This window comes from Rhinopithecus roxellana, chromosome 19 (assembly GCF_007565055.1).
Source record: "Rhinopithecus roxellana isolate Shanxi Qingling chromosome 19, ASM756505v1, whole genome shotgun sequence".
NCBI classification, from domain to species: domain Eukaryota; kingdom Metazoa; phylum Chordata; class Mammalia; order Primates; family Cercopithecidae; genus Rhinopithecus; species Rhinopithecus roxellana.
Genome location: NC_044567.1, coordinates 45,675,365 through 45,684,021, shown reverse-complemented (window position 1 = coordinate 45,684,021; position 8,657 = coordinate 45,675,365). Strand labels below are relative to the sequence as shown.

At 51.7% G+C, this 8,657-nt stretch overlaps 1 protein-coding gene across 6 annotated transcripts in view; it reads left to right on the top strand.

Moving 5' to 3' along the window:
* Positions 1–434: 434 nt before the first annotated feature.
* LOC115894765 (translation initiation factor IF-2-like) overlaps positions 435–8,657 on the top strand; it is a 101,848-nt gene continuing 93,625 nt past the window's right edge. For 4 of the 6 annotated variants that reach the window (XR_004054937.1, XR_004054936.1, XR_004054934.1 and 1 more), the window contains exon 1: positions 595–1,009. Coding sequence is in view for 1 of the 6 variants with exons in the window: in XM_030922899.1 (XP_030778759.1) it covers positions 702–724; positions 914–1,009 (119 nt within the window). In the remaining 5 variants the exon portion in view is untranslated. Of the gene's footprint in view, positions 566–594; positions 1,010–8,657 lie in introns of those variants that run through there. The other 2 variants (XR_004054935.1, XM_030922899.1) reach the window with 2 other exon arrangements.

Here is an 8,657-nt window from a genome sequence, read left to right as displayed (position 1 = left end):
AAGGCCGGGCGCGGTGGCTCAAGCCTGTAATCCCAGCACTTTGGGAGGCCGAGACGGGCGGATCACGAGGTCAGGAGATCGAGACCATCCTGGCTAACACGGTGAAACCCCGTCTCTACTAAAAATACAAAAACTAGCCGGGCGAGGTGGCGGGCGCCTGTAGTCCCAGCTACTCGGGAGGCTGAGGCAGGAGAATGGCGTAAACCCGGGAGGCGGAGCTTGCAGTGAGCTGAGATCTGGCCACTGCACTCCAGTCCGGGCGACAGAGCGAGACTCCGCCTCAAAAAAAAAAAAAAAAAAAAAAAAAAACCGAGTCACTTCTGCAATAATTTCCTCTTCACCGCACCTCTCAGCTTTGGGAATGAAGCTATGTCAAAAAGACCTGTCTGGGTGAACCCCTGCAAATGGAGGTCAGCTGGACCTCAGTAAGAGCCCAGCGGGAAGGGGCGGGGACGATTCTGGCGATCACATGAGAAAGGGAGCAGCCTCAGCAGGGCAGGCGGACACAGTCGTCAACCACTCGCTGGCCGCCTGTGACGTGAAGCACCTGCGCTGGGCGCGGCGGGTAAGCCCCGACACTCGCGGGCGCCTCAACAGCCCAGAGGCGTCAGCGCTGTGGAGCAGGAAAGGGTCCCAAACGCAGGGCGGCCACGCAGTGTCGCGCCCACCTGTCCCTCTCCCCGAAGCGCTGAGCCAGCACGATGCACAGAAGGGAAGGAGGAAGGTGACTTGAGGGCAGTGACCGACCGGACAGTGGAAGTCCATTTCAGGAGCCCCGGGACCCGAGCTCGGGCCCCTTTCCAATCCCCCAGGCGTCTTTCCCACGTCCTTGTCTCCTAATCCTGGGAATCGACGGCCACTCCACTCTCCTGCAGTACCGCGGACAAGAACACCCATTGTTTTTACTTCACAGGCAGGTGTCTTCTGATGGACCCAACTCTGTGGGTACTCGTCTTCTCCAAAAAGTCCCCAAATGCGCTAGTAGGCCTGCCAGCCCGGTATCCGAGAGGTAAGAGCCCCGGCGGCGCGGGCGGAAGCGTGTCTGTCGCGGGGCCTCTCTAGGACGCCGGGAGGCCCCCTCGTTAGCGCGGGACTTCGGCGGCCGGGGGCGGGGCTCGAGGGCTGAGGGCGGCGCGCCTCGCGCGGATTAGCTGCCATCCGGCGGGCCTTTCTGTCGGGGACCAGTGGGGTGGCCGCTGAGGGCCGACTAACCCCCCCCCACCCCGCCGGGCGGGCCCACGGTCGCGTGCGCGGGCTCTGGGGCGTCCGCGGAGACCCCCAAGTGCGTGTGCGGGGTGGGGTCGGGGTGGCAGTTGGGGGCAAATCAATGGGCCTGTACTTTTGTCTCTCTGCCTGCTGGGATTTACAGTTTGTGAGGACGTTTCACCATCCCATGGATATTTACGGAATCCCTTCCGCGGCCCAGGCTTTTCAGGACACCAAGCCAGGCCTGTTATAACTATTTAATATATAATTATTACAGTTAAACTTATTTGCAGTCGGGAAGCACAGACTCAAAACACGAAAGGCAGGGTTGGCTTTAGAAAGAAGTCACTGTGGTCAAAGAGTGTCAGAGGGGCTAAGAAGATAGGTATGGAGGGCCGGGCGCGGTGGCTGACACCTGTAATCCCAGCACTTTGGGAGGCCGAGGCAGGCGGATCACCTGAGGTCAGGAGTTCAAGACCAGCCTGGCCAACATGGTGAAACCCCCGTCTCTACTAAAAATACAAAAATTAGCTGGGCATGGTGGCATATACCTCTAATCCCAGCTACTCGGGTGGCTGAGGCAGGAGAATCACTTGAACCCAGGAGGCAGTTGTTGCAGTGAGCCAGGATCGCACCATTGCACTCCAGCCTGGGCAACAGAGTGAGGCTCCATCTCAGAAGAAAAAAAAAGGGCCGGACACAGTGGCTCACGCCTGTAATCCCAGCACTTTGGGAGGCTGAGGTGGGTGGATCACGAGGTCAGGAGTTTGAGACCAGCCTGGCCAACCTGGTGAAACCCCCGTATCTACTAAAAATACAAAAAAATTAGCTGGGCGTGGTGGCGGGCGCCTGTAGTCCCAGCTACTTGGGAGGCCAAGGCAGAAGAATCACTTAAACCCGGGAGGCAGAGGTTGCGGTGAGCCGAGATCGCACCACTGCATTCCAGCCTGGGCGACAGAGCGAGACTCCGTCCCAAAAAAAAAAAGAGAAAGATAGGTATGGAAGTTATGAGAGTCAGAGACAGTGGAGTTGATCATTTGAGGCCTTTTGCTAAGAGCGACGGTGGTTATGCACTGGGAGTGGGCAGAGATCTGGGAGGCTTTCTGGCAGATTATCCAGAGAGTCATCAAGAAAGGAGCAAATGCGGGCCAGGTGCGGTGGCTCACGCCTGTAATCCCAGCAGGGAGGCTGAGGCGGGTGGATCACCTGAGCTCAGGAGTTTGAGACCAGCCTGGGCAACATGGCGAAACCCTGTCTCTACTAAAAGTTCAAAAATTGGCCGGGCGTGGTGGTGGGTGTCTGTAATCCAAGCTACTTGGGAGACTGAGGCAGGAGAATTGCTTGAACCCGGGAGGTGAAGGTTGCAGTGAGCCGAGATTGCACCACTGCACTCCAACCTGGGTGACACAGCGAGACTCCATCTGAAAACAAAAGAAAAGAAAGAAAGAAAAGAAAAAGCTAAAAGAGCAAATGCTTCTGTGCCCTTGGTCAGTTGGGTATGTCACGCATTCTCCAAGCTGGACTCTGGATGGGGGTGCGGAGGGACTTTAGTTGGAGTAGGCACTATAAATCTAGGTTCCATTCCACTGAATCTGAAGGCGGGGAAATCCCAGGAGTGCCTTGAATGTGGGAAGGACCTGGGAGAGCTTCATGCCTTCAGGTGGAGATGGGGGATACCTCTGCATTCAAATTCACTCTGGTGAGAAACACTACTATGTAGAGCGCGGGAAAGCCTTGAGATGGAATTCTCACCTTGGAGTTCATCAGGAAATGCACACTGGAGAGGACCTTTGAATGCCAATGTGGGGAAGACCAGCCCAGTTCTCGTCAACTTCAGCATCCGAGCATGCACAGTGCCCAGGGATATGGGGGCTTACTCACTGTAGGACACTTTCATTCTGACATGGAACTCTGATCTTGCCTCTTCTTCACTGGGAGCAGTAATTTTGCTTTGCTCCTTGAGGACAGGGCTAACTTGCAGAATAGTGTTCACCCCAGGGTTGCCACTCACAAATCAATAAATGAATGAATGAATAAATAATAATAAATAAGAGGCAACAGCCGGGCGCGGTGGCTCAAGCCTGTAATCCCAGCACTTTGGGAGGCCGAGGCGGGCGGATCACGAGGTCAGGAGATCGAGACCATCCTGGCTAACACGGTGAAACCCCATCTCTACTAAAAAATACAAAAAAAAAAAAAACTAGCTGGGTGAGGTGGCGGGCGCCTGTAGTCCCAGCTACTTGGGAGGCTGTGGCGGGAGAATGGCGTAAACCTGGGAGGCGGAGCTTGCAGTGAGCTGAGATCCGGCCGCTGCACTCCAGCCTGGGCAACAGAGCGAGACTCCGTCTCAAAAAAAAAAAAAAAAAAAAAAAAGAGGCAACAAATGATGATCTGATTTTTCTGTGATGTGGGCAAGTACAATGTTGAACAGGTGAACCAAAACCTTTCTTTAGTTGAGGGAATTTATCATACCATTTACTCAAAAACAAGATAGCCACAGGTTGCTTTAAACACATCCATGCCAGGCGCTGTGGCTCACGCCACTTTGGGAGGCTGAGGCGGGCAGATCACCTAAGGTCCAGAGTTCGAGACCAGGCTGACCAACATGGAGAAACCCCCGTCTCTACTAAAAATACAAAATTAGCTGGGTGAGGTCGCACATGCCTGTAACCTCAGCTACTCAGGAGGCTGAGGCAGAAGAATCGCTTGAGCCTGGGAGGTGGAGGTTATGGTGAGCCAACATCGCACCATTGCACTCCAGCCTCAGCAACAAGAGCGAAACTCCATCTCAAAAAGCAAACAAAAAAACGCATCCCTTTCAGCCCTGCAAAGCAAAGGAAGAGGAAGTCAGATCTTTTGCCTGTATCATCCTCAAAAATCTTTCTTTCATACTTCTCGCCACCTCCTGTCTATCCTCCCCACGCTTTGGAAATGACAGCTCTCATCATACCCCTTACTTCTCAGGATCCTTCTCCCCATCCCCACCCTGCCCCTGGAGACTGTGGCATCCTAGGGGAAAAATCCTTTCTGTGGCATTCAAGACCCTTGACAACTGGTCCCAGAACCTCCCATCCCGGCACCAGCACCATGCACCAGTCACCCTGATCGGCTTATACTCACATACACCCAGCACTTAGATGCCTCCTTTCCTTTACAGACTCCATCCCTCCTCCCAGGGCACTGCTGTCCATTTAACACCACCCCCCCCCCCCCCACCTTCTTTACTTCTAGCTTCAAGGGCCATTGCAAAGGGCTTGTCCTCTGAGACCTTCCCTGACTGTCCTCCAACCCCCCGGCAGTAGCAGTTTCCTCCCAAGGCCTCCTAAGGCCAAGGATTGGTTCACAGTTGTTGACTTAGTCCGTCTTCCCCACTAGACTGGGAGCTCCCCAAGGGCAGACACTAGGTTTGAATCACCTCCAAGTCCCAGGCATTGCCCAGTCCAGGGCTGGGCCCAGAGGGAGACATTCTGTGAACATTTGTGGGGATCAGTCCCCAGTTGAACTGAGGGAACTTCCTGCAGATCTCTGGAGCCCTGTGTGACTCTCTCCTCTCTGGTGCTGTTCTACCGCGGCTTCTCTGAATTCACAAGTCTGTCTCCTCAACTCAGGGAGTCTGCTGGCTGTTTGGGTTCCTCCTCCTGGCACTCCAGCCTAGAAACTCACCCTATAGAATGCTGGGCCAGGCGTGGTGGCTCACGCCTGTAATCCCAGCACTTTAAGAGGCCAAGGCAGGAGGGTCACTTGAGCCCAGGAGTTCCAGAGCAGCCTGGCCAACATGGCAAAACCCTGTCCCTACAAAAAAATACAAATATCAGCTGGGTGTGGTGCTGTGCACCTGTGGTCCCAGCTACTTGGGAGTCTAGGAGGTCGAGGTCGCAGTGAACTATCATCATGAGACCCTGTCTCAAAAAAAAAAAAAAAAAAAAAAAAAAAGCTGGGCCAATGCTAGGACTCCTCCCATTTGTTTCCCTTCTCTCAGGGCTCTTCCACATTGCCTGTTGCCCAGTTCTGAAAATTATTGTTTCATGTATTTTATTTGGCTTTTTAAATGTGGGATGGTAAATTCAGTCCGTGACTCCATCATGGTTTCATACTTGGAAGCAGAAAAAAGAAATTTGCTTCTATTTTTTTTTTTTTTTTTTGAGAGGGAGTCTCGCTCTGTCGCCTGGGCTGGAGTGCAGTGGCCAGATCGCAGCTCACTGCAAGCTCCGCCTCCCGGGTTTACGCCATTCTCCTGCCTCAGCCTCCCCAGTAGCTGGGAGTACAGGCGCCCGCCACCTCGCCCGGCTAGTTTTTTGTATATTTTTAGTAGAGACGGGGTTTCACCGTGTTAGCCAGGATGGTCTCGATCTCCTGACCTCGTGATCCGCCCGTCTCGGCCTCCCAAAGTGCTGGGATTACAGGCTTGAGCCACCGCGCCCGGCCTTTTTTTTTTTTTTTTATTAACAGGATCTCACTTTGTCACCCAGGCTAGAGTGCAGTGGCACAATCTTGGCTCACTGCAGCCTCGACCTCCCAGGTTCAAGCAATCCTTCTGTGTCAGCCCCCCAAGTAGCTGGGATTACAGGTGTGTGCCACCGTGCCTGGCTATTTTTTTTTTTGTTTTTGTTTTTGTAGAGACAAGGTTTTGCCATGTTTCCCAGGCTGGTCTGGAACTCCTGAGCTCAAGTAATCCGCCTGCCTCAGCCCCCCAAAATGCTAAGATTACAGGTGTGAGCAACCGCGCCCAGCCAAATTTGCTCATTTGATATAAAGTTTATGGGTATGCCAATTTTGTGGCTGATGGAACTCTTTCAAGGCTTTCGTTTTTTAAATAAAGACCCTCATTTCTCATTGTTCCATTAAGCAATTAAGGTGACAGCATTAATTTGCAGAATTAATTAACAAGAATTAATTACATTTAATCTATTATTTTGAGATGGAGTTTCGCTCGTCCAGGGTGGAGTGCAGTGGTGTGAGCTCGGCTCACTGCAATCTCCGCCTCCCGGGTTCAAGCGATTCTCCTGCCTCAGCCTCCCGAGTAGCTGGAATTATTATGGCGCCCGCCACCATACCCAGCTAATTTTTTGTAATTTTACTAGAGATGGGTTTTCACCATGTTGGTCAGGCTGGTCTCAAACTCCTGAGCTCAGGTGATCCGCCTGCCTCGGCCTCCCAAAGTGCTGGGATGACAGGCGTGAGCCACTATGCCCATCCAATTACATTTAATTTTCAATTTAGTTAAACTTTGCATTGGTTCCTGGGCAGCAGAGATAGTCTCATTGGTGGGACCATGCACTCATCTGTCTGGGAAGCAGTGCTGACTGGGACAGTGAGTTTGGCTTTCTCTGCTCCACAGTTCAAGTTAGAAATGCAAAAGCCCCCCTTCTCTTCCCTGCAGCGCTGAGTAAAGAGTACCAGGTGCACAGGTTCTGAAATCATATTTAGGTTCAGATCTTGGCCCTGTCACTTACCAATTATGTGGCCTTGGACAAATTATTTCATCTATTTTAGTCTGTTTCTTCATCCATAACATTGCAATATAAAGCCTCCTTCTGAAGGTTAGCAGTACAGTTACAACACTGCTTCAGTAATTTTCGGGTGGCTGGAAGAAGAGGAGACTGACTCCCTTAACCCTAAGCCCAAAACTTCCCTGTTTCCATGTGCTCCCTGGTTTGCAGCTCTCCTCCCTCCCTCCAGGGCTTACGGCCACACTGTCTGTAGGGCAGCCACTCTGCCACCTCTGGCCTCAGGGTCCTCTTGGGTGTGTGCAGAGGCAGGTGCCCGAGAAAGGCCTGTAGAATGGGGCTGCTGGACAGAGCCCAAGGCTCTTGGGAGGAAAACTTGGAGCCATTTGCACTGTTTGCTTGAAGCATAAACTGAGGCAGGGTGAGCTGGTTTCTGCCTGGCAGTCAGATCTACCCCCAAAAGTCCTACTGATCTTGCCCCCTTCATACTTTTCAAATCTGTCTCCTCTTCTACTTCCCCATGGTCACTCCCTCAGTTTAGGTAGCCGTATTACTTGGAGGTTACCACAAGTCTCCTAATAGGAGTCTGCAGTTTTCCACTGTAGATGAAGTGATCTTTCTGAAGTACACAACTGAGGAACTGACGGTGTCACTCCCTAGTAGTGGCTCCCCACTGCTCTTAAATCGAAAATCCCTTACCTGACTTAAAAGGCTTTGATATCTGCTAAACGTCGTCTCTCCAGCCGCATCAAATGCATTTGTCCCTTGCACTCTATACGATAGGCACGCTAAAAAAGGTTATTTTTTTATTTTTAGGTAGGATTTTGCTATGTTGCCCAGGCTGGACCACCTCAGCCTCCCAAGTAGCTGGGACTATAGGTACCTGCTACTGGGCCTGACTTGTGTTGGCAGACATTTAACAACTAGCTAATAGGTAGTTCAAAACCTTTTTAGTTTTGCTGTGTTTGCTGATTTCTATAGTGTGAATACTCTCACCATGGCTGATTTCAATGCAGACTTGGGAAGGGATGTGCGAAACTGGCTCTGGCCAGCCTGTACAGACTGGCTCTAGCACAACACTGGAAAACCCACACCCTACACAATAAGGTGTCAATTTCAATCTTGGTCAGGGTGGGTGTGGGCTCTTCTAAATTTGCTTCTTGAGAATTAGCTGTTCCCTTTTCTGCTATTCCTCTATTTTTTGACACAGGGTCTCACTCCATCACACAAGCTTGGGTGCAGTGGTGTGATCATGACTTACTGTAGCCTCAACCTCCCGGGCTCAGGTGATTCTCCCTCCTCAGCCTCCCAAGTAGCTGGGACTCTAGGCACGCACCACCATACCTGGCTAATTTTTTGTATCTTCTTGTAGAGAATGGGTTTCACCATGTTGTTCAGGCTGGTCTTAAACTCCGGGGTTCAAGCCATCTGCCCACCTTGGCCTCCCAATGTGCTGGGATTACAGGAGTGAGCCATCATGCCTGGCCTATTCCTATATTATTTTGGTTTGTTTGAGATGGAGTCTCACTCTGTCACCCAGGCTGGAGTGCAGCGGCACGATCCCGGCTCACTGCAACCTCTGCCTCCCAGGTTCAGGCAATTCTCCTACCTCAGCCACCCTGAATAGCTGGGATTATAGGCGCCCGCCACCACCATGCCCGGATACTTTTTTTTTTTTTTGTCTTTTTAGTAGAGATGGGGTTTCACCATGTTGGCCAGGTTAGTCTCAAACTCCTGACCTCAAGTGGTTCAATTGCCTCAGCCTCTCAATGTGTTGGGATTATAGGCATGAGCCACCACGCCCAGCCCCTATATTCTTTTTTTTTTTTTCCCTATATTCTTTAGAGATCTCTTTACTCCCTTTAGCAAATACTCCTTTTACTAGTTAATACTTCTTTAAATTTTCTTCAAATTACTAGTGTGGTTTTTGTTCCCTGCCTGGACATTTGCAGATATGACCCCGTCTGAGCAGGCAGACTAGTATGGGTCTGAGAAATGGCCAGA